This window comes from Rhinolophus sinicus, linkage group LG14 (assembly GCF_036562045.2).
Source record: "Rhinolophus sinicus isolate RSC01 linkage group LG14, ASM3656204v1, whole genome shotgun sequence".
Lineage (NCBI taxonomy): Eukaryota > Metazoa > Chordata > Mammalia > Chiroptera > Rhinolophidae > Rhinolophus > Rhinolophus sinicus.
Window position 1 is genome coordinate 37,916,195 of NC_133763.1, and position 26,473 is coordinate 37,942,667.

The window sequence follows — 26,473 nt, forward strand, 5'->3', positions numbered from 1 at the left end:
TCACAGTGAATCAAAAAATAAGGCCCAAGTATATGTTGTATACAAGAAATCTACTTTATATATAAAGACACATATAGATTAAAAGTAAAGGAATGGAGGAATTCCGGCCAAGATAGTGCAGCAGATAAATGCTGTGCTTAGCTTCACTCATGACCACATCAAAATCACAACTAACCTACAAAATAACCATCATTGAGAATCACCTGAAATCTTGCTGAACTGAGGACATGCAGAAGAAACCACCTTGAGACTGGTAGGTGGGGCAGAAAAGGAACAGGCTGGTCACACACTTGCATGTGACCATTAAAAACTGGGAGGGATATTTTGGATGCTGGGGTCTCCCCCAGAGGAACAAGTGTCCCAGCCCCTACTCAGTCCAGAGATCCAGTGCTGGAAAGAGTAGTCCCTGTAATTTCTGGTTGTGAAAACCAGCAGAAATTGTGAATGAGTAAAACGGAGAGCAACCAGAGTCCCAGGCACTCCTATTAAAGGGACTGCACATGGACTTACTCACCTATGGAATCATTGGCTCTGTGCTCCAGCACTAAGGCAGCAGCTGGAGAGGTAACAGGGATATATGGTGGGAAAATGAGTTGTGTGGCTTCAGGAGAGAAGCTGGAGGGGAAGCTTTCTCCTTGATGGAGGAGAGGCCATTGTTTCTTTTGTTGAGGCATCCCTCTTCCCAGCATGCAGATACAGGCAGCCGCCATATCTGAGTCACAATCAAGCTGGCTAACACCATTTGTTGGCCACACACTGGTGATTTGAGACCCTGCCCCACCCAACTTTCAGGCACACCCAAGTCGCTTCCAGTGGCTCTGCTGCAGACTTTTCTAGGGTCTGTCAAAGGTTTGCAGAACCCAGACAAGCAATGTCTGACTTGAGAGTGCACTGTACCTCTGGCTGAGCAGCCCTAACACCTGCACTAGCAACAGCCAGCCTTGGCTCGTGGCTTGGCCTCTCAAAGCACTTTCAAGCACAGCACGGGCAGTGGGCATCTTCAGATTACTTTGTGGCCCTTGCTGGGTGACCCCAGGTTGGACACAGAACTGCACCTGTACTTGATCTTCTGCAGGTCACATCCCAGGTGGCCCTGGGGCTGGTGCCCATAGTGGCCAGCTTCAAAACAAGTTGCAGCATCACCCAGCTCCCTCCAAGGAAGACATACCCAAGGGGTGGATTGGGCAGGCATTAGAGCCATGCTGAGGCAGATCCTACACCATAATTACTCCACTATAGTCACAGCCAGTCCTCAAAACCAATCAGCCCAAGGGTCAATCCCTTCCACTGATGTGCAAATAGCAACCACGGCTCAACTATAAGAGGAGGGCACACAAAACCCACACAAGGGACACACCTGGATTTTTACAGTACAAGTGACCACGAAGACTCACCATGGAGCCCCGCAGCACACCTATTACATGAGGCCACTCTACTAAGACTGGGACACATAGCAGCCCTTCCTATAACACAAAAACAAATACAGGGAGACAGCCTAAATGGGGAGACAAAGAAACATGCCCCAAATAAAAGCTCCAGAAAAAGAACTAAATAAAATGGTGACAAGCTATGTACCAGACGCATAGTTCCAAACACTGGTTATAAGTATGCTCACTGATCTCAGGGAGAACTTCAACAAAGAGATAGGAAACATAGAAATGGAGATAGGAAACATAAAGAAGAACCAGTCAGAAATAAAGAATACAATAACAGTAATAAAGAATACATTCCAGGGAATCAACAATAGATTAGATGAAGCAGAGGATCAAAACAGTGATTTAGAAGATCAGGTAGCAGAAAACACCCAATCAGAACAGCAAAAAGAAAAACAAAATCCACAAAAATGAGAATTTAAGGGGCCTCTGGGACAACATCCAGCACACCAACATTCACATAATAGGGGTACCAGAGGGAGAAGATAGAGAGCAGGGAATTTAAAACCTACTTGAAGAAATAATGACAGAAAACTTCCCTAACCTGGCAAAGGAAATAGATATACAAGCCCAGGGAAGCACAGAGAGTCCTAAACAAGATGAAACCAAAGAGGCCCACACCAGAAACATCATAATTAAAATACCAAAGGTTAAAGACAAAGAGAGAATCTTAAAAGCATCAAGAGAAAAGCAGTTAGTTATCTACAAGGGAGCTCCCATAAGACTGTCAGCTGATTTCTCAACAGAAACTTTGCAGGCCAGAAGGGATTGGCGGGAAATTTTCAAAATGATGAAAGCAAGCACCTACAGCCAAGATTACTCTATCAGCAAAATTATCATTTAGAATCAAAGGACAGATAAAGAGCTTCCCAGATAAGAAAAAACTAACATAGTTCATTAGCATCAAACCTGTATTAGAAGGAATTCTAAAGGGACTTCTTTAAGATGAAAAAAAAAAAAAAAAAAAAAATATATATATATATATATATATATATATATATATATGAATAATAAAATGGCAATAACTGCATACCTCTCAACAATTACATTCAATATAAATGGATTAAATGTTCCAATCAAAAAATAAGGTGGGGCTGAATGGATAAGAAAACAAGATCCTTACATATGCTTACTATAAGAGACTCACTTCAGATTGAAAGACACGCACAGACTGAAAGTAAAGGGATGGAAAATAATATTTCATGAAAATGGAAACAAACAAATAAAAATCCGGGGTAGCTATACTTACACGACAAAATAGACTTTAAAACAAAGACTATAATAAGAGACAAAAAAGTACCTAGTAATCCTATTTCTGGGTATTTATCCAAAGAAACCCAAAATGCTATTTCAAAGGGACATGCTCATCCAAATGTTCATTGCAGCATTATTTACAATAGCCAAGATATGAAGGCAACCTTGGTGTCCCTGAATGGATGAATGGATAAAGAAGAGGTGGTACGTATATAGAATAGAATATTACTCATCCATAAAAAATAATGAAACCTTGTCATCTGCAACAACAGAAATGGACCTAGAGGGTATTGTGCTGAGTGAAGTAATTCAGACAGTGAAAGACAAATATCATATGATTTCACTTATAAGTGAATCTAAAAAACAAAATAAAGAAACAAACAAAACAGTAACAAATTCACAGATACAGAGAACATTTTGATGTTTGCCAGATGGGAGCGGGTTGGGGGTTTTGAAAAGGGAGGAGGGATTAAGAAGTACAAATTGGTAGTTACAAAACAGTCATGGAGGTATAAAGTATAGGAAATATAATCAATAATATGGTAATAACTATGTACAGTGCCAGGTGGGTACTAGTCAGGGTGGTCACTTCCTAAATTATATAAATGTTTAACCACTATGCTGTACACCTGAAACTAATATAAAATAATATTGAATGTCAACCATAATTGAAAATTTTTTAAAAAGGAGGAAAAGTTAAAGAAAAATAAAGATTCAAAGTTCCAGGTATAAAACAAATAACTTTTGGAGATGTAATATACAGCATAGGAAATATAGTCAATGATACTGTGGTAGTGTGGTACAGGGTCAGATGGTCATTGGATTTATCATGATGATCACTTCTTTTGCATAGGGAATATAATCAATAATGTGGTAATAACTTGGTATAGTGCCAGGTGGGTACTGCTGAATAACTGTGAGGTACACCTGAAACTAATATAATGTTGTATGTTAGCTATATTTTAATACAGATCTTTTTAAAAAGTGAAGGGATGGAGAAAGATACACCATGCTATCACTAAACAAAAGAAAGCAAGAGTAGCCACATTAATTTTAGACAAGAGTAGACTTCAGAGCACAAAAATGTTACTCAGGATAAACGTAGATATTACATAGTGATAAAAGAGTAAATTGACCAAGAAGAAATAGCAACCCTTAATGAATATGTGCTAACAATGGAATATCAAAATATATGAGGCAAAAACAAGCCCAAGAAGAACTAGGTTAATTCAATATTTTTGTTGGAGATATTAACAATCTTCTGCAAGAAATGGACAGATCAAACTGCAGAAAATTAGTAAGTACATAGTTGAACTTAACAACACTGTCAATCAATTGGATATAAATGACTTCTACAGACTACGTCATCCAACGACAGAACATTACACATTCTTCTCAAGCTCACATGGAACATTTACCAAGATAGACCACATTCTGGGCCAAAAACATACCTTAAGAAGTTTAAGAGGATAAAATCATATATTATGTGCTCGTAGAACACAGAGAAATTGAACTAAAAATCAATAACAGGAACATATCTGGGAAGTTCCAAAATACTTGGAGAATAAACAGCATACTTCTAAAAAACACATGAGTCAAAGCTAATATCTCAAAGAAAATTTAAAATATTTTGAAATGAAAATTAAAACACAACTTATACAAATGTGTGGGATGCAGCAAAAGAGGTTATTTAAAGAAAATTTTAATATGCATTGAATACATATGTTAGAAAAGAAGAAAAATCAAAAATCAATCATGGAGGCTTCTACCTTAAGAAACTAGAAAAAGAAGAGTAAATTACATCCAAAGTAAGCTGAGGAAAAGAAATACAAAAAATAGAGTAGAAACTAGTGAAATTGAAAACAGGAAAAATAATACAGAAAATCAACACAATCAAAAGCTGGTCCTTTGAAAACATCAACAAAATTAATAAGCCTCTAGACAGGTTAACTAAGAAAAAAAAGAGAAAAGATACAAATTAATAATATCATAAGTGAAAGAGGGAACTATCACTACAGAATCCATGTACATTAAAAAGATACTACAGGAATATTATGAACAACTCTATGCTCACAAATTTGATAAACTAGATTAAGTGAACCAATTACTTGAAAAATACAATTTGCAAAAACTTAATACATAATCTGTATAGGCCTATGTCTATTAAAGAAATTGAATCAATAATCAATAACCTTCCAAAACAGAAAGCACCAGGCCCACAATGTTTCAGTGATGAATTCTACCAAACATTTATGGAAGATTTATACAAATCTTCTACATTCTCTTTCAGAAGATAGAAACAAAGGGACTATTTCCCAAGTTATTCAATGAGGTCAGTTTTTCCTAATAACAAAACCAGACAGAGACATTACAAGAAAAGCAAACTATAGACCAATATCTCTCATGAACACATATATAAAAATCCTCAGCAAAATATTAGCAAATTGAGCCCCACAATGTATAAAAAGAATTATACACCATGACCAAGTGGAATTTATCCCAGGTATGTAAGGCTGGTTCAACATTTGAAAATCAAATAATATAATCTATCACACCAACAAGCTGAAAAAGAAAAACCACATCATTGTAACAATAGAAGCCAAAAAACATCTGACAAAAATCCCACATCTATTCATGATTTAAAAAAAAAAAATTCTCAGCAAAAAGGGAATAGAGGAAAACTTCCTCAGCTTGATAAAAAACATCTACAAAAAAATCTAACCTAACATCATACTTATTGATGAGACGAGACTTGATGTTTTCCCACTATGATAAGGCACAAGGCAAGGATGTCCTTTCATTAGTGCTTTTCAACACTGTACTGGGAATCTTAGCTAATTCAGTAAGACAAAAAATAAAAATAAATGATGAAGACATGGAAGGAAGAAATAAAACTGTCATTGTTCACAGATGACATGATTGTCCATGTAGAAAATCTGTAAGAATAGACAAAAACAAACAAACAAAAAATCTCCTGGAACTAATCAGCGATTATAACAAGGTTGCAGGATACAAGGTTAATACACAAAAGCCAACTGCTCCTCTATATGTCAGCAATGAACAAGTAAATTAGAAATTAAAAACAATACCATTTGCATTAGCACTTGAAAAATAAAATAGTTTAAATCTAATAAGATATGTACAACATCAACATGAAGAACACTACAAAACTTTGATGAAAAATAGCAAAGAAGAACTAAATAATAAGACATATTCCATGTTCCTGGATAGGAAGACTCAATATTATCAGTATGTCAGTTATTCCAGCTTAATGTATAGATTCAATGCTCCCAGTCAAAATCCCAGGAAATTATTGTATGGATATTATAAAACTGATTTCATAGTTTAAAATAAGAGGCAAAAGACATAGAATAGCCAAATCAATATTGGATGCATAGAACAAAGTCAGAGGACTGATACTACCCAACTCCATGACTTATGATAAAGCTACAGTAATTAAGACATTGTGGTACTGGTGAAAGAAAAGACAAAGAGATCATTGGCACAGTATAGGGAGCCCATAAGTAGACCCATGTAAGTACAGTCAACTGATCTTTGACAAAGAAGCAAAGGCAATACAATGAAGCAAAGATAGTTTTTTTTTTTTTTAACAAATGGTACTGGAAAAACTGGACACCCACATGCAAAAAAAATAAAAAAATAAAAAGAGAGAATCTAAACACAAACCTGACACCCTACACAAAAATTAACACAAAATCTATTAGTGATATAAGCTTAAAATTCAAAACTACAAAATTTCTAGAAAATAACACAGGAGAAGACCTATATGATCTTAGGTATGGCATGACTCTTTATATACAACATCAAAGGCGTCATGCATAAAAGATACAATTGATAAGCTGGATTTCATTTAAAAAACACACACACAAAAAACAAGAACAAAAACAAAAAAACAAAAACAAAAAACTTCTGCTCTGTGAAAGACAATTTCAAGAGAATGAGAAGACAAGCCAGATTGGGAAAAACTATTTGCAACAGACATATCTGATTGAAGACTGTTATGCAAAATATATAAAAAGAACACTTAAAACTCAACAATAAGAGAACAAACTACCTGATAAATGGGTGAAAGACTTTAACCGACACCTCACCAAAGAAGATATACAGAAGGCAAGTAAGTATTTGGAAAGATGTCCAACATGTCATTAGGAAAATACAAACTAAAACAATAATGATATACTAGCACACACCTATTAGAATGGCCAACATCTAAATGATGTCAAAAATGTGGTTAAACAGGAACTCTCATTTATTGCAGTTGGGAATGCAAAATGGCACGGCCCCTTTGGAAGACAGTTTGGCAGCTTCTTACAAAACGAAACATAATTTTACCATGTGATCCAGCAATCATGCTTCTTGTTATTTACTCAAAGAATTTGAAAACTTATGTCACACAAAAACCTGCACACAGATATTTATAGCAGCTTTATTTACAGTTATCAAAATGTGTAAGCAACCAAGATGTTCTTCAGTACATTAATAGATCAATTAACTATGTGATACATCCAGACAATGGAATATTATTTATCACTAAAATGAAACGAGCTATTAAGCCATGAAGGACATGGAGGCAACAAATTCATAATACTGAAAGAAGTCAATAATGAAAGAAGTCAATCTGGAAAGAATACAAAGTGCATGATTCCAACTATATGATATCTTGGAAAAGTCAAAACTATGGAGACAGTAAAAAGTTTAGTGGTTACCAGAGTTTAGGGGTGAGGGAGGAATGAATAGTTGGAACATAGAGGATTTTTAGAGCATGAAACTATTTCATAAGACACAACAGTGGTGAATACATGTAATTACACATTTGCCAAAACCCATAGAATGTATAATGCCAAAGTGAACCCTTATGTAAACTATGGAATGTGGCTGATAATGACACGTCAAACTAGTTTTAGCCATTGCAGTAAATGTACCACTATGGTGGGGATGTTGATAGTGTGGGAGGCTGTGTGTGTGTGTGTGTGTGTGCGTGCACGTGTGTGCGTGCACACGCAAGAGTATATGAAAACTATACTTTCTGCTCAATTTTGCTGTGAACCAAAAACCAGCTCTAAAAAAGGAACTGTATTAATAATTTTAAAAAGACAATAAACAGGATTTCAGGTCAAGATAGCAGAGTGGGTAAATGCTGTGTTTGCATCCTCTCACAACCACAGCAAAATTACTATGAAACTACAGAACAATCATCGAGAATCACTTGAAGTCAAGAAGAACAGAAGTCCTGTAACTAAGGACATACAGAAGAAGCCACATCAAGACTGGTAGTAGGATGCAGACAGCAAATGAGCTGGTCACACACCCATATTAAAAATTGGAAGGAATATCTTGTTGCAGAGGTCCCCCCTGAAAAGTGAGAGGTCCCAGCCCCACACTAGGCTCCCCAGCTCAGGATTCCAGTGCCAGGGAGAGAAGTCCCCACAACGTCTGGCTGTGAAAACAGATGGAGATTGTGGTGGAGTGAGACGGAGGGCAGAAACAGAACCAGATGTTCCTCCTAAAGGACTGGTGCACAGACTTACTCTCTGACGGACTCACTTGCTCTGAGCTCCAGCACAGGGGCAGCAGCTCAAAAAGTGCTAGGGACATACAGGGAAGAAATGAGTTGTCTGTTTTCAAGGCGAGAGCTGGAGGGGCAGCTTTCTACCAGACAGAAGTGAAGGTAGAAGCCATTGTTTCTTTGTTGAGCCCTTCCCCTGCCACCGTGAAAAGAGAAAGCTGCCATATCTGTGTCTTCATCAACCTAGATGACACCATTTGCTCTACCCTGGGGATTCCCTGAGACCCCCACCTAACCCTGCCAACTTGTGGACCCACCCAAGCTGCTTCCACCAGCTTTTCCATACAAATGGCCTGTCTTGGCTCATGTTGCAAACTTCCCTAAAATTTTTAAGGTTCACAAACCCAAAACAAGCAGCACATAGCCTCAGCATGCTGCATACCTCTTGCTAAGCAACCAAACCCCAGCACTAGCAGCAGCCAGCCTCAGTTTGTGGCTTGGCTTCTTGAGGCAACTCCAAGCACAGCACGGGTGGACGACATTTAAAGATCACTTTGTGGCTCATGCCTGCTGGCCATAGGCAGGGCAAAGGCAATGGTATAATTTGACCTGTGACAGGGCTCCTCAAAGAAAGCCCACCTGAGGCTTGTTTTGAATCTCATCGGAGAACAACCAGGTCAACTTTACAGATGACACATCCAAAGGGAAGACAGGCAAAGCTCAAGAGCCCCGCTAAAGCAAATCCTGCTCTGAAAAATTGGCGCTTGGACAACAGCTTCTCCGCTGTAGTCACAACCAGTCCTCACAACCTATCAACCTGAGGGTCAATCCCTCCCACTGATGTACAAATAGCAACCATGGCTAAACTGCAACAGAAGGGTACACACAACCTACACAAGCAACACGCCTGGAGCACCCATCTCTGGTGACTAAGAAGACTGTGCCACTGCACCCCACAGCACACCTACTACATAAGGCCACTCAAGTAAGACCAGGAGACATAGCAGCCCTATTTAATACATAAAAATAAATACAGGGAGGCAGCCAAAATGGGGAGACCAAGAAATATATGCAGTGTGCTCAAACAATATGGTGAATGTTTAAATTAAAAAAAATTCATTACAGTAAAAGACACATTGCCATTAATCCCCCTCAAAATACTACACTTTGCTTTGAACACACATATCCCATCATTCTTGCCGCTTTTTGCAACAGTTCTGGAAGTTCTCTTTCATGAGTGTCTTTATTTGCAGTGCTGTGGCTGCATTGATATCCTGTATTGATTCAAAACGTTTACCTTTCAAGGTCATTTTGACTTTGTGGAAAAGCCAGAAGTTGCATGGTGCCAGATCCAGTGAATAAGGTAGATGAGGACACATGGTAATGATGTTTTTATTTGACAGAAATTGCGATACCAGAAGTGATGTGTGACACAGAGCCTTTTGTTGTGACCACAAAATACGGTAAATGCTGGTGCCGAGTGCCATCCAATGGAAATCAGGGATCCTCAATACAGGAAGTGGTTCATCAAACATTAGTAACAGTGTGTGACAAGTTTCAACTTGCTCAGTGCAGTCAGTTGGGTGTGAGCTATGGTTGAGAGAAGGTGTGTTTTAAAGTGTGCCATAAATCATCCTCAACATGCCACCGTTCCATGTCACACATTGCTTCTGGTATACAGCAATTTCTGTCAAATAAAAACATTATGGTGTGTCCTCATCTACCTTATTCACTGGATCTGATACCATGTGACTTCTGGTTCTTCCCCAAAGTCAAAATGATTCAGGACATTGAGGCAGCCATGACAGCACAACTAGACATTCACGAAAGACGACTTCCAGAACTGCTTCAGAAATTGGCAAAAGTGATGGGATAAGTGTGTTTGAAGAGAGTGAGAGTATTTTGATGGGGGTTAATGATAACATGTCTTTTACAGTAATAACTTTTTTTATTTAAACATGCACTGTATTGTTTGATCACATCTCATATGTACTCCGATGTTCATTGAAGCATTTTTTATGACAGTATTTTATCTTTTCTTATGGCAGAGTAGTATTCCATTGTGTATCAATACCACATCTTCTTTATCCAATCATCTATTGAAGGACACTTTGGTTGTTTCCATAAGACAACATGGATGGATCTTGAAATTATTATGCTAAGCAAAATAAGTCAGAAAAAAAAAAACATATGACTTCATTCATATGTGGGATATAAAGTTGAAAGCTACAAGGGAACAACACAAACAAAAAAAGAAACAAAAACTCATAAACACAGACAACAGTTTTAGTAGTTACCAGAGCATGGGGGGAAAAGGGAAGTGGTAGAAAAGGGTAAAAGAATCAAATGTATGATGATGGAAGCAGAACTGACTCTGGGTGGTGAGCACACAATGTGATATATAGATTATGTATTTTAGAGTTGTACACTTGAAACCTATGTAATGTCACTAATCATTGTCACTCCAAGAAATGTAATTTAAAAAAATAAAATATTCTGAAAAAGAAAAAAGAATCCAAAAGTAATGAAAATAGTTTAACAGGCCTCTGGGACAATATCAAGCACACTAATGTTCACATCAGAGGAATACAGAAAAGAAGAAAAAGAGGAAGGAATTGAAAACCTATTTGAAGAAATTATGATGAAAAACTTTCCTAACTTGGGAAAGGAAATAGTCATATAAGCTCAACAAGTGCAGAGAGTCCCAGACAAGGTGAACCCAATGAGGCTCATACCAAGACACATCATAATTAAAATGCCAAAGGTTAAAGACAAAGAGAGAATCTGAAAAGCATCAAGAGAAAAGTAGTTTCTCTGCCAAAGGGAGCTCCCATAAGGCTGTCAGCTAATTTCTCAACAGAAGTTTTGCAGGCTAAAAGGGATTGGCATGAAATATTCAAAATGATGAAAAGCAAGGACCATCATTTATCTGCCCTGTAATGCTATCATTTAAAATTGAAGGAGACATAAGAAGTTTTCCCAGACAAAAAGCTAAAGGTGTTCATAACCACCAAACCAGTATTAAAAGGAATGTTAAGGGGACTTCCTTAAGGAGAAAGGGAAAAAAAAAAAGATAAAAACGATGAATAATAAAAAGGCAATAACTACAATATTGTAAATTTATTACATGCTCCAAACAAAAGACATAAGGTAGCTGAATGAGTAAGAAAATAAAACCCTTACATATGCTGCCTACAAGCGACTTACTTCAGATTGAAAAACACACTCAGACTGAAAGTAAGGGGATGGAAAAATATATTTCATGAAAATGGAAATTAAAAAAAAAAAAAAAAAGTTGTGGCAGCCATACTTGTACCAGACAAAATAGACTTCAAAACAAGAGGCAAAGAAGTACCCAGTAATCCCATTTCTGATTATTTATCCAAAGAAACCCAAAATGCTATCTTGAAGGGAACATGAGTATCCATATATTCATTGCAGCATTATTTACAATAGTCAAGATATGGAAGCAACCTGGGAGTCCATTGGTGGATGAATGGATAAAGAAAATGTACATATAAGGGAATATTACTCAGCCATAAAAAGGAATGAAATCTTGCCATCTGCAACAATATAGATGGACCTAGAGGGTATTGTGTTGAGTGGAGTCAGACAGAGAAAGACAAATGTCCTATAATTGCACTTATAAGTAGAATCTAAAGAACAAAATAAACAAACAAATGAAACAGAAACAAACTCATAGACACAGAGAACATTTTGATGGTTGCCAGGTGGGAGAGGGGTTGGAAGGATGGGTGAAAAAAGTGAAGGAATTAAGAAGTACAAAATAATAATGGGGATGTAGGTATAGCATAAAATATATAGTCAATTAGTCAATAACATTGTAACAACAATGTATGGAGTCAGATGGGTACTAGATTTATTGGAGTGATCACTTCATAAGTTACACAAAGTCTGATAACTATGATATACACCTGAAACTAATATAATATTGTATGTCAAGAAAAAAATTACTAATAAAAGACAATAAACATGCCATCTCTGAGATTTTTGACATAGTAGTCGTGGCAATCTACTGCATGAAAGGAAAGCCTTTTAAATAAAGCATGTCAAATGAACTGAATAGCTTTACATAAAAACAATCACCACTGACCTGTACCTCACCCCATACATTAATATTAAGTGAAAATAAGACAAAACCTACATGTAAAACCTAAAACTACAACATTTCTGATAGCTGGCAAAAATCTTTGTGATCTTGGTATAGGTAGTTGTTCCTCAGAACACAAAAAGTATGAAACATAAAAACAAAATTCTTAAATAAAACTTTATCAAAAGGAAAAGCACCCAGACTTTGACACTATTAAGAAAGAAAGAAAAAGCCACATTCTGGAAAATTTATTTGCATATAGGTATGAAAGTGTATGAAGACTACATAAAGAACTCTTAAAATGCCTAAATCAGAATATATCAGCCATTTTTCTTTTTTTTTTTACATGGGCAAAAGACACGTCACACACACACACAAAAAGATGCATAAATGGCCAATAAGCACCTGGGAAAATGCTTGACATCATCAGTCATGAGGGAAATGCAAGTCAAACCACAATAAAACACTAGTGTACAACTATTTAGAATGGGTACCATTTAAAAGGACTGTTCATATCAAGGGTTGGCAAGGATGCAAAACAACTGGAACTCTCGTTCATTGCTGAATGGAGGGTAAAATGATTAATGACACTTTGGAAAATAGTTGGACAGTTTTTGTTGTTGCTGCTGTTGTTTTAAAGTTAAACATGTACCTACCAAAAGACCTAGGCATTTTACTTCTAGGTATTTAACTAAGACAAACAAAAATTGCCCAAACAAAATTTATCCATGAATATTTACAGCATCTTTACATGCAGTAGCCAAAATCTGCAAACAATCCAAAGTGCTCTAAGAAAGTGAAGGGATGAACAAATTGTGGTTTATTCATAAGTTAGAATACTACTTAGCAATTAAAACAAAAAGCCAAATAATGATACATATGAAAACAGGGATAAATCTCAAAATCATTATGCTGAGTGAAAAAAGTCAAGGTATAAGGAGTACATTCAGTATGATTCCATTTATACAAATTCTAGAAATGATAAATAGGCTATAGTGATAAAAAGCAAATTAGTGATTACCTGGGGTTAGGGTGAAAAAAGAGACGGGTTGTAAAAGGGTAGGAAGAAACTTTTGGGTGTGATGGTGTTCATTTTTTTGATTATCATGATGGTTTTGGAGGTCTATATATCTATATGTCACAATTTTTCAAATAGTACAATTTTAATATTTGTAGTTTCAATTATGACTCAGTAAATAGAAAAAAAAATATCTCAAGGGCTATAAACTAAATGCATTTCAACTGGGAAAGATAGATAAATGGGGAAGCTATCTCTATCCTAGTATGCTGTTCTATACTACATCTACTAACATAAAAAAAAAAAAAAGCACGTGCATTGGAAAATATATGCACTAAAAAGCTACACAGACATCACAAAGCAGTAATCAATTTCTTAATGGAATATTTGAGATGGTTATTATTACTTTAAGGTAAGTTTTCAGGTCTTGTAGAACTACTGAAATAGTTTATCTTTTATACTGTGTAATTCATTGATTTCTCAAAAAAAATTGAATGTAAAAGTCTTTCCTGTTTCCCGAGAAGTTTGAAAAAATGAAAAATTTCATCAACAAGCTTTTTAACTCAGAAGCCCTTTGCCATCATAGTCCCCTCATTTCTTTAAAAGAAAGAATCGGTCCAAAGATAGATCATTGGTAAAAATATAAAAGACTTGTAATAAACTGTTTCTTCAAAAATAAAACACATTGAAATAGCAATACTTTGAAAATTTGAGTTATAATGGCTACAACTTGATATTTAAAAATACATATCTTGTTTGAAGACTCTAAAAGTAATTATATTGATAATGAATACAGGCATGTGGTTCCTCTAATTTAGTTTTTCTTCACATCTTTGAATTGTATTATCAACCTAAAATAAACTAAGATTGTCGATTAGGGTTGGTTGGATATTTTGTGTCTGCAGAAACGTATATTCATCCACTCAGACCAAGGTCCACTCACTAAAATGATATCCAGGCGCTACCTCTGTCTAGAGAGAGCAACTTTAGCTACGGTCCCTTGTGAACAAGCATTAGTCCAGGAAAGAAGTACTTTACTTACAAGACAGGGACAACTTAGGACTTTTAAGTGATATATGGGTCACTGTTGCTCACTCATATAAAAAATGTATAACAATATTCGAAATATCATAGTTGTAAGATGATTAAAAAAACAGAAATTATAACAATGATTAAGAAAACTACATATCAATGCATATATTAATATATACCATATAACCATATATATGGAGATATATATTTGATACTAGAGATAGATATATACATATGTAGATACATAGATATATAGAGATACAAATAGATATACAGCGATATAAGTAAATATATATATATATATGTATATATCTCCAGTATTTTAAGCACTTTGCATACATAAACTCATTTGTAAAATAAATACTTACAAGGAAAGTTACATTACTATTCCCCTTTGAAGAATGAGAAATTAAAACTTACATAAAGAAATTACACAGAGAAACGTGATTAAGTTAGATACTGAGATTCAAAATCAGATTTTTCTCTTTCCAGAATCAATTCTTATAGTCACTCTGCTATACTGAAAATATATAGTCAGAATCATGGTTCTATATATTCATTTTTGCATCTTCATATAAACTAATTTGTCATACTTTAAAAACCATTTTCAGTTTTACTCTTATCTGTTTAATGTTGAATTCTTAAAAGTCTTCAGATTGCAAATCAAATAGGTCCATGTTTAGCATTTTTTGCCATAATAGTTCCATTCCATAAATGTAAGGTAGATTATAGACAAAATTATATACACTAAACAAATTTTCATCTAAATTGGAATGACAACTATTTCCAAGGAAGTGACATTTCCCATTTTCAGACTAATGAATCACTGGTTTTTACATCATCTTCATCATTACAAATATTTATCAAATACATGTATAGATGTATAGATATATACATCTAAAACGATGTATACATAGTACCATTCCTATCTACTGTCATTTTTAGTTTAATTTCTACTCATTCAGTTGCAAAGAATCAAAAATTAAATAGGTACCATAGCGTAAAACAAAGTGAATGAAAAAATATTTGAGTAAATTTTCAGAGAAAGATATAAGATCATATTCAGATAAAATGAACTAATTTCACAAAAAGAGTCAGAAGTGCTTATTCTGATTTAAAAACCTGTATGTTTGAATAATTTATTTTCTTCATATTCTTTATTCAAGTGGGAAAACGAAATTAATTTAAAATTTTGACATGCCCATACAATAATACAATTTAGGAAATGAGACCTAAATTTTATATATGATGATTGTTTGGATTTGTGAATTAGATAAATACAAAATTTCATCCAATTCAAAGATTCTTGTTCCAAAGCCTTCTCAATATTTTATTAAAAAAAAAAGTTTTCGTATTTTTTGGTCAAAGGTAGTACAAGATAAAACTGTTAATGAAAGTGCTGTGTTAATTTACTTGTTCAAAAAGTAATTAAATTTCATATTAAATAAATGCCTTATTTAAAGATCCATAAGGTTTCACGAAACTGCAAGATGCAAAGCAGCTTAATAAATTTACTTTTGTTACTCACTGTCATACTCACTAAAGGTTTCATTAAGAAGTCTTTAAATGATTATTTTTCTTAATGATTTAACAGTTTTTCCAAATAAATGTGGAGTTACTCCAAGATTTAGAATGGGTATATGGTATTAGAAAGTTAAGAATTAATCAAAGGAAATAATAATAATCTTTGCTTCCAGTACCTCTGTCTGGTAATTTAGTAGACGCCTCTTGGCCAGAGGTGTTTTGGTTAGCAATAGTTGAAAACACATGGAAATATTTTAGGAAAATAATTTGTACATATTCTAGGCGTTGACACTGTAATCAGCCTATGAAACACAGAGGTTTTTATTACATATTTTTTAATATGCAACATCAGGTTCAATTATTTGTTTTAGAAAATTACCTTACCATGATAGTCTGAAATCACACTTCAAAAACTTTACTGGACCCCAGTGAGCAGGAGACTAGTGTATGGGAAAGAAGGGGGAGTATACAACCGAGGGGGAGTGGAATGAAAAAAAAAATTAAATGATATTATCCTAGAAGTAAGTTCAGGTAAAAATAAAAGTGTTGATGCTATGAAACTGTATGAAAAAGAAATCTAATCAATATGTACATATATCAAATATCTTTCAGGGCCTGTACACTTTAAGAATTCATTGTTCCTTCATTCATACTAATTAATGTATTCATAGTTTTTCCTCTTCTTATTTCCTCTTTATATATTCTAATTATTTATGATGAATAAATTCTACTCTTAATTTCCAGTGTTTAACTTCCACAGGCTCTGTCACTATATATAGCAATAGATTAATTATGAAACGAAACCATCCACTGATATTAGTTCTTCCATATTACTCCTTTATGCTCCTGGAAAATAAGGTTGCACGTGTTACAAAAATAAATTTAGCCTGTGAAACTGATGTATATAAATAGTTTAAATTTAAAATAAAACTTTGCAAGACTAGAAATTAACTTGTTTAAAATATTGATCATCTAATAAATATTTACTATCCTTTATGTGCAATCAATGCATGATACTGGAAGATCTGAGAATATATTATTATACACTGCTTGAATGAGTTTATGACTTACTAGGTATGACATAATATGCTAAAATACTTTGTTTAGAGTCAAAGGCTTGGGTAAACATTAGTGGAAAAAATCAAAAGCAAATAGAATCCCAAACAAATAATCTAAAAATGTCACAAATGTAAATTATTATTAAAATTATGCCATAGGTTATGTGTATAAGTACAGGAATGTAATACTCTACTGACACTCTTAATTTTATTTTATTTTTATGAAAATAATACTATCTGTGTGTATGTATGGATATATATGTGTGTGTACATATATGGGATATATATGCATAGTATATTCACACATCAACAAAATACAGCAAATCTACCATGTAAAACTTGTCTATTAATCTGTAATATCATATACAACTTTACTTTGTTACACTTTGAAAAATAAATTACTCAGAAATTGTACCAAAAAATATCAGAGTAATAAATAATTTCTCAGCAGTGCATTTCTTTATGAGGTCAGGATCCAGGTCTGTTGTTCTGTTGATAATTGACTAAATAAAAATTAAAGCATGAGTTACCAGGTCCAATGATGGAAGGATTAAAAGAAAGAATGTGATTATCATAATTTGGGAATTAAAATTGGAACAAAGCTTTTTACTATGACTTGATTCAATCTACTTAAAAAAAAGTGATTTTTAAAACTTAAAATTCATCTTTGCAATATGATCTCCATTTTACCTTGGAAACATTCACAAAAAAACAGAGAAAGACAGCTATGTGACTTGTACATTTCTCTAAATTAATCTCCCAGAGAAGGAAGTGAAGAAAATGTTCTTTTCTCTAAAGAAAATAATGCAAACTACGAAGTGTAAAGTCATTTGCCCTTCCCAGGAGAATAGCATGCCTGTGTTCAAATCAACCAATCTCTGTAAACGTTTCCCAGGCGTTACAGTCACCATTGTCTACTCATTCTCTTACTGAACAATAGAAAACATCACCGCTACACCCACAGGGAAAGAAAGTAGGTCACCCTTTAGAGTTCTAAACTTTGCTTTTAGCATATATTGATTGTTACTGTTACTAACTCAGTTCATCTGATTTAACAGTGTTCTGCTTCAAATAAAGTTTGATTTGTTTTTACCTCAAAAACTTCCTCATCCAAAATCCTTGTTCCAAAAACCGTGATTCCGTTGGTGTCAACAACTGCTCTCTCACTTCTATCAAGTGGTTTTGTGGTCTTTTTCTTACAATCAACAATCATTGTCACAGTTTTCTTCTCTACGCTGATTGCTACCCGATGCCACCTGAAAAAGCCAAGTAATTCTTTTGTAAGTTTCAAACACATTGTTGCCAAACCATTACCCACATTAAAATAGAACGTATTTTAAATTGTGAAAGTGAGCTGAAATTGTATAAAATGTAGGCTCATTTATTAGTCAGTTGACAGGTGACTGCTGTTTACCCAGAACAGTGCTAGGTACTCAAAAGGACGCAAGTCCTGTAAGATGCTCAATAGGATTGGCTGTCTATGCTGATAAGGAAGTGCCCATCTTTTGCTTCACTTTGTGTTGTTGCAACAAAAGCTAATCTCACCATGTCCTGATGAGGGTATTTGTTAGAGATTAGGGGTGGGATATGGGGTAAGCAATAGTTTCTATGTACGTAAATGCTTTCTTCCTAAGTGAAATTCCACTTTTAAAAAAATTCGGCTCTAGAGATCCCCTGAGATTGACTATAAAAGGGTATGTCTACTAATTGAATGACTGCTCCATCTGGAGCAACTGAACGTTCTAATTGTAAAACACAATGTGCTTCTCTGTCTTTATTCACATTTACTTCAAGTGCTTTCGTTTTATTTTTCCACTTTAATTTCAAGACAGTTATAGATCACTACTGTGGGCAGGATCCAAGACTGAGACACAATATCTCTCCTTCTTTCCAGGGTTGGCAGGAAGTGGGAACACTGAAAGAAACCATAGTCGATGCATGTGTGGAGTGAGAGTCTCAATTCACTCTGAAGCTACTGCTGCAGCTAATTCAGGGCAGTGATGACAGGCTTAAGGGGGAGATATGGCCAGCCCTTTGGAAACATACATACCCTAATCATACTATAAAATGGCGGGTTTTATTAAGAGTATCTAGTGCTAACATAAATACTAAGTGAAGCTCGCTTGGATTTTGCAAGCCACTCTGATTTATATATTTTTTTTCCAAATGAAAAGTACTAGATTAATATTCCAGATTTGTCTAGGACTAGATCCATAAAATAAAGTACCCAAAGAGTTTCAGGAGCTTTCCTAAAATGTCTGTTTCATGTGACTTGGCATGACTACTGATGAGGACCAAGTATATTTCCATATACACTTAATCTTTGGTCTTTCCACAGCACATTCAACCAGCATAGGCATCTGCTTGGTTTGAACTGAGCAAAGATTTATATTAGGAACCACTTAATACTGTGAGGGTAAAATTTACACATATCTCTGCCAAGAAGCCTGTGTCTTAACTTAAACCATTCTCATTATTGTAGGTATGTGCTTTCCATTAACAGAAAATAAAAATGATTTCAATTGTTAAAAGCTCATTAGGACTCTAAAATTGCTATTTTTGTTGAATTAATTTAAACTCTGCTAATAATGTGTTAAAACTATGCTATAATATATAATATTCACAATACTAAGTTAACACTTAGTTTTGGAGTCACTCATAGTTATTTTCTTTCTCTCATACTATATGTTTTATGTTATCATCAGAAAATCCTATCAGTTCTTATATTCAAAGTACAGGTAGAATCCAATGTCTCTTAACTTAGTCCAAGCTGCCATCTCTCTCACCTGGACCCTGAGAAAAAGTTTTCTCCATATCCCTGACAAAGGTACACTGAGTGTGGATTTTGTTTTGTTTTGTTTTTTTAAATCTGCACTGCTATTTCCTTTTTATGTCTATAACCAAATGTTGTATCTTGGATAAATCTATTTTGAGAACTCTAAATTCAGCAATTAAATGACAAGTAAATTTAATAAGTATTTATTTGTGTTTAGCTGCTCCCTAAATGAAAGACAGTGTTCACAATACAATTCAGAATTCGGCATGATTTTCAGAAGAAAGTAGTGGTTATTGGAGAGTCTGACTACTTGAGTTCAAAAACTATCTTGGCCACTTTCTAAAGATGTTAGCTGTGTCTGCTACTTTCCAAATGTATGACTTCAGGCAAGTTACCTAAACTCTCTGTGACTCATTTGCCTTATCTATAAAATGGGTTATTAACATTACTTTCTTCAAAAAGTTGTGAAAAATTAAATGAGTTAACTATGTGTCAAGTATCTAGAAAAGTTTGTAGCGCATACTAAGTATTATATAAGGCTCCCTTATGCTCATCAATATTAATATGATTGGTAAAAAAAGAAGTGAAATCAGATCATCCTTCTCAAAAAGCCTACAGGGACTTCCCATTTCACTCAGAACAGAACCCAGAGTGCTTACAATCACCTACAATGTGCTACACCATCTGGCCTCCCACTGCTTCTCCACCCCTGTCATGCCCCTCTGCTCCTGCCATTGCTGGCACCCTTGACATTGCTTAGACCAAATCAGCCACACCCAGAATCAGAGATTTTTCATTTACTTGCCCTCCTCCTGGAATAGTATGCTTTTAATTGTCATGCACATCACCTCCTTCACATGCTACCTTCTTAGTGAGGTTTTCCCTCCACTCACTCCCTAAAATTGCACCCCTCACCACCACTCCCTTTCCTCTTCACTGCCCTAGTTTTCTCTCTCACGTATCTCCCACCACCTGATACACTATTTATTAGTATTTCTTATTGTTCATTGTTTGCCTATCCTGACTGGAAACTATGGAAGTGTAGCAATGTTATTGTTTTGTTCATTTCTATATCACCAGTCCCTAAAAAAATCTGCATCACACTTCGTAAATATTTGTTGAATGGTAAAATAAAAGAACTGCTTTCAGCATAGCTGAAACACTGGATTATTGCGTTACTTACTTCCCATCGGCGATGTTAACAGTTCTGAAGAGGGGATAGTCTTCTGGGGCAGGTTTTCCCGTGTGGTCTTCAAACAGGAAAACCGGTGATCTCCCAACTTCAACACCAATTTGCTGAATGCCATGCTCATTATATATAGATAAAAGGAAAGACTGAATTCCTTTTTTGGGTTTTACTGTAAATAATATTGAAAAATCTTCTGGAAAAGTTCCTCCTGAGAAGAGAAGGCCAAAGAGTCAGAAATTCCAAATTTCCAAATTATTCCTGGATCACTGTATTATTTCTGAACTTTCCATGTGGCCTTAATATATCATCTAAGTTCAAATAGTATTATAATAACAATGCTGATGTAAAAATAAATGTGGAGAAAACTCTATTAAGCTTTCCATGTAGCAATTGTTCAAGCTTTATTCAAACTTTAAAGCCACTCACTTAAACCACAATGATTATGTGAATTTCAAAGTTAGGAAACATGATCACGGTGCCAGTACAATACCAAAGACATAGTAAGCACTTTTAAAACACTTAAGTACCATTTTTGGTGTAAGATATGTATTTTCTGCCTCCTTCCAGTCTGCGACCATATATCCCCTCTTTTAAGAGGCATTGTAAGGACACAATTTATGAAGGTATTCATTCTTTTAGTCATCCCTTCAAAAGCTAGAGTTTCTGATCAGTTTTTCCTGTAACAATACAATTTTACTAATAAAAAAAGCGTACGGCATTGTGAATCAAAGCTATTAGATACTTGGTTAATTTGATTGTACATTCAGGAGAGCGGACTGTTTTTTTTTTGTTTTTTTTGCCCCCTCTAACCATCATATCCCAAATACCCAGCAGGGGGGCAGATGTACATAAGTGCTTAGTAAGCATTTATTAAATAAATATTTACTTAAATGAACAGTATAAATATATCTCAGGTAGTTAAATAAAGACTACCTGTATGTTTTTATATAAACACTGCATATTAAAGTATGGGTTATGTTTTTCAAAAATAGTTATATATATATACATATATATGTATATATATATACACACACACACATATATATATATATATATATATATATATATATATATATCTTATTTTATCCTCTTACTATCCTGAGATATAAGTAAAGCAGGAATTATATTTGAAGGATGTGGTTACTTCAATTAAAATGTTGTTCACATGCAAAACTGGGGTTTGTGTAATCAATGATATCTCGGCCAACACCAAGAGCTTCCATATTCGATCAGTTCATTCCAAATTCTATTATACATTATAGTATTAAATAATAAAATTATTATGACTATGACTGCCATGGATTCAAATTCCAAAAACTATAGGAGACCATCAATTTCACTTCTTAGAATTTATCAAGGTTGGAGGGTGCTTACATGTAAGAATATTATGTTAAGTGAATTCATCAGAATACTATAATCAGAAAATATTAAAATTTCCAACGGTTGGGACTGGTTAAATAAATACAAAATATCTATATAGTGAAATTCTATGCAGCACTTAAAATAAGGTAGTGGAAAGATGTTTTATGAAATGGAAATTATTTAAAACGTTGTGAAAATTAAATAAAAGTATGTCATAAACCAGTCAATTAGTTTACTACTCAGTTCTAATCCATCTATCTATATCTACATTTACATAGATAAATAGATAAAATCAATAGATAGATATCTCAAAACTAAAAAGTGTTTATTTAAAATTCTCAATTTTAGCTTTTGAAATAATGTACCAATACAATTTCGCTACCGTGTTTCCCTGAAAATAAGACCGGATCTTATATTAATTTTTGCTCCAAAAGATGCATTAGGGCTTATGTTCAGGGGATATCATCCTGAAAAATCATGCTGGGGCTTATTTCCTGTTAGGTCTTATTTTTAGGGAAACATGATATATCGCAAGTAGGTCATAAGAGCTTTGCTATTACAATAGAAAAATAAATATGTGTACATGTTTTATATTTTTAATTTGTCACAGAGACATTCAATTTTATATTTATAAAAATCAATAAAAAATAATCTTGTGAATAAAATGGAAAGGTAAGAAAACACATCAATTAATAAAACACAATTTGTTTATACAAAAATCTAGGTAATTTATTGAAGAAGCTCCATTGTATATAAACTTTCTCTTTGAACGAGTAGCCCAGAATGTTGAGAATCACAGAAATTCTTTCCCTAAATATACCTCAATTTTTAAAATATCTCAAACATTGAAAAAAACAAAAGATGCTAAAATATTATGAGCTAGGGAGAACATTTTTTTTTCATTTTTGCCAAAACATTATGAAATAATGTCTACATTTAGGAAAAGAGGAATTTCAGAAAATAACCTGCTCATATAAGATTAAATGAATTACAACAAATTTTAATTAATCATCCAATATCTACAGCGCAGCTTTTGAATACTGCCAACTTCTAACTACACTAATGAGTAACATCTTTCAATTATGAAAGTATTTCCCAATTTAAAATTAAGCAATCACATTTTAATTATAATATTTAAGCTATGATACTTAGAAAAAGAAATTTAGTTATCAAAAAAATCAGGACTTAATGTCAGTCTAACCTAGGCACCCCACCATAGTTTCCTCCCTATAAGATGTTCATCAAAGCTGTTCATAACTGCCTAATGTGTCAGAGAGAATCCACTGTATTAGTTCAACAACAGAAATGCAACCACCTAACATGTGAAATTTTATCTAAAATAGCAGTGATCAGTATATATAATACAGATTAAATGTGGAATTTTTCAACTTAAATAATAGATGGTTTGAAATGTATATATACAGCTAAGAATAAAGTATCCTCTCTGTTAAATGGCTGCTGTTAAAGAAAGAAATGCTATGACTACCTGCAGTATATGTATATACATAAATCATATATATATAAAATAATAATCATAATTCACTCTGACTACATCAGATTCAATAGTGGTTCTTATATGGGCTTCTAACATTAATAGATATTGTATACATGAATAAATTACATATATAAAAGGCACTTTGTTATTTGAATTTAATTTTTTAATTTGTGGTCAATATATTCAATGCTGAATATGTCTCCCTTTAACTAAAATATTCTTCTGATGTAGTTTAGTGGTCAGTAGGATTTTTTAAATGAGGGGGAAAGGCCATTTGCATAGCGGGAAAAGCCCACTTTACTCTAAAAAAGACAAGGACTGTCATCTTCATATCATTTGCTGGTTCTGTGATTATATTTAAATACTTCACATTTCTAATTCCTAATCCATAATTTGGGTTTAAATATTCCCCTTTCCAGATGGTTATGAAGATAAAGATCAAAATAATTTTTTTTTCAAAGTATCTGTCCCACAGCAGGTGTTCTAAAAAGGGCACACAGAATTTGCAAATCACAAATTCTATTCAGTTCACATGCACAGAGTTCTCAGACATTTAAATTAAAGGTCTCAAAATGGAACTTTGGAGGACATATACCTTAATTCTATAGACTATTACAATGACTACCTGATAAGCCCCAAGCCCCACACCAATGGTGAAGTTTCCAATACTACTGCTTACTTTATTCATTAGAAAAAAGTTGCTATTATGTCTTCCTATAATGGAAGAAAGAACATTCCAAATTACTTTTCAAAGATATTTTTAATTTATTTTATAAAGAATAATATTCATGAAATAAGTTAGACAGAAAAAGTCAAGAACCATATGATTTCACTGATATGTGGTATATAAAATTGAAAGCAATAAAGGAACAAGACAAAGAAAGAAAGTATCAAAAACTCATAGACACAGACAATTGTTTAGTGGTAAGCAGAGGGTAGGGGGAAGGGATGTGGTAGATGAGGGTAAAAGGGATCAAATATATGGTGATGACTCTGGGTGGTGAACACACAATGTGATATATAGATGATGTATTACAGAATTGTACACCTGAAACTTATGTAAGTTTACTAACAACTGTCACCCCAATAAACTTTAATCGAAAGAAAAAAGAACAATATTCACATATTCACTGTTTGTGTTTTTTAATGAAGCAATATCTTTTATTGGTGAGTGTTATAAAAGCTGAATAGCAAGCTGTATTTTTATTAATTTTTATTAAATTTATTGAGGTGACATTGGTTAGTAAAATTATATAGGTTTCAAGTGTACAATTCTGTAATACATCATCTATATATTGCATTGTGTATTCACTGCCCAGTCATTTTTAACCGTAAATATGTCATTGGTAATTTTTATTAATTGCCGTTTTGCATTATTTGGCAGGAAGCTCTACCTTACGAAAAGGCAAGCTTATAAAAAAATAATTTTCTTGGGGGAAAAAGTGAGGTATATATCATAGGTGTCTCTTCCTATCTGAAATACTCATTATTAGAATCATATGTTTAAGACAAAATTCACAAGGGAAAGAAAAACTTTGATATAAATGAATTCTGTCAAGTGGCATGGAAGGAGATCCTAGGGGTATGCATTATATTCTTTTTCCATGAGTAACACAACAGAAATGATCAATTAATCAAATTAACTACCACACTGGAAAGCAGACAAACTCACCCGGAGATGATGAGCCAAAATATAAAAAATTATAAACTAACTTCTTGAGTATTTATAACGCTTTTCTATTAATCCATTATTCTTTGTTCTCTCTTGAAAATTCATTGCCCTTTCCTATTTTTGCAGTAGTGTGCAGAAAAATAGAAAAGCAACTTAACTTTCACTGTTTAAAACTTTTAAATTTGATTTTAAAAATATTTTATGGATTTAATAACTATTTTTTTTTCGAAGTCAGAAAAATTGTGCTTTGACATTCTTTCAATTTGTAGTTTACTACTTTTGTCCACTACAAATTAATGCAAAACAGGAAATATCTTGGAAGAAACAATAATTTATCAAAATACATGTACTTTTAAATGTCCTTCCATGGAAAATATACTATCTTGTTTTATAATTTTCAGTCCCTTTATTTATAATTATTCTATTGTTAGAAAACACTTTAATGCGTGAAAATAGAGAACTCAATTTCCTTCAGGTGGAGACAGTAGAAGATGAAGAATTTAAATGATAAATTGGTTCTGAGAGGATCCCAAAGCACCAAAAGGGAATACTTGGTAATATAGACAATATCAGCGTGGGCAACAGACAAGACCTGGATTAAATATTGACCCCATGTAATTTGGACAAGTCAGAGGACCTCAGTGAAACTCAATTTCCTCTTCTGTTGAATAAGGATGAGGATACTCAACTTAGTAAAGTTAAAAGGAAAAATAATTGTCTATAAAATAGCAAGCAAGTACTTGTAACAAGTTACCCACTCAGAAAATGTGATGCTCAGAAATTGTCATTCACCACTCAACTCTCTTTTCCTACATTATCATGATTCTAGATAACTCATGTTATTAGGTCAATTAATGCCAGCATGGAAAGACAGAAAATATTCAGCATATATTTTTCAACACTATTATACAAACTTTCCAGGTAAAGACTGACAAAATCTCTTGTCCCAGATCTCCCTGTGATTTGTGACTAACTTTTATTATATTTGAGACACAAACAGGATCCAAAAATAATACAGAATA

General features: G+C 33.9%; 1 protein-coding gene across 4 annotated transcripts in view; it reads right to left on the bottom strand.

The window, feature by feature from the left end:
* COL11A1 (collagen type XI alpha 1 chain) overlaps nt 1-26,473 on the bottom strand; it is a 199,688-nt gene that overhangs the window by 150,732 nt on the left and 22,483 nt on the right. For all 4 annotated transcript variants that reach the window (XM_074318647.1, XM_074318650.1, XM_074318648.1 and 1 more), the window contains exons 3-4: nt 20,917-21,130; nt 18,051-18,213 (exon numbers count right to left, since the gene is read on the bottom strand). In XM_074318647.1, coding sequence (XP_074174748.1) covers nt 18,051-18,213; nt 20,917-21,130 — 377 coding nt within the window. The remainder of the gene's footprint in view (nt 1-18,050; nt 18,214-20,916; nt 21,131-26,473) is intronic.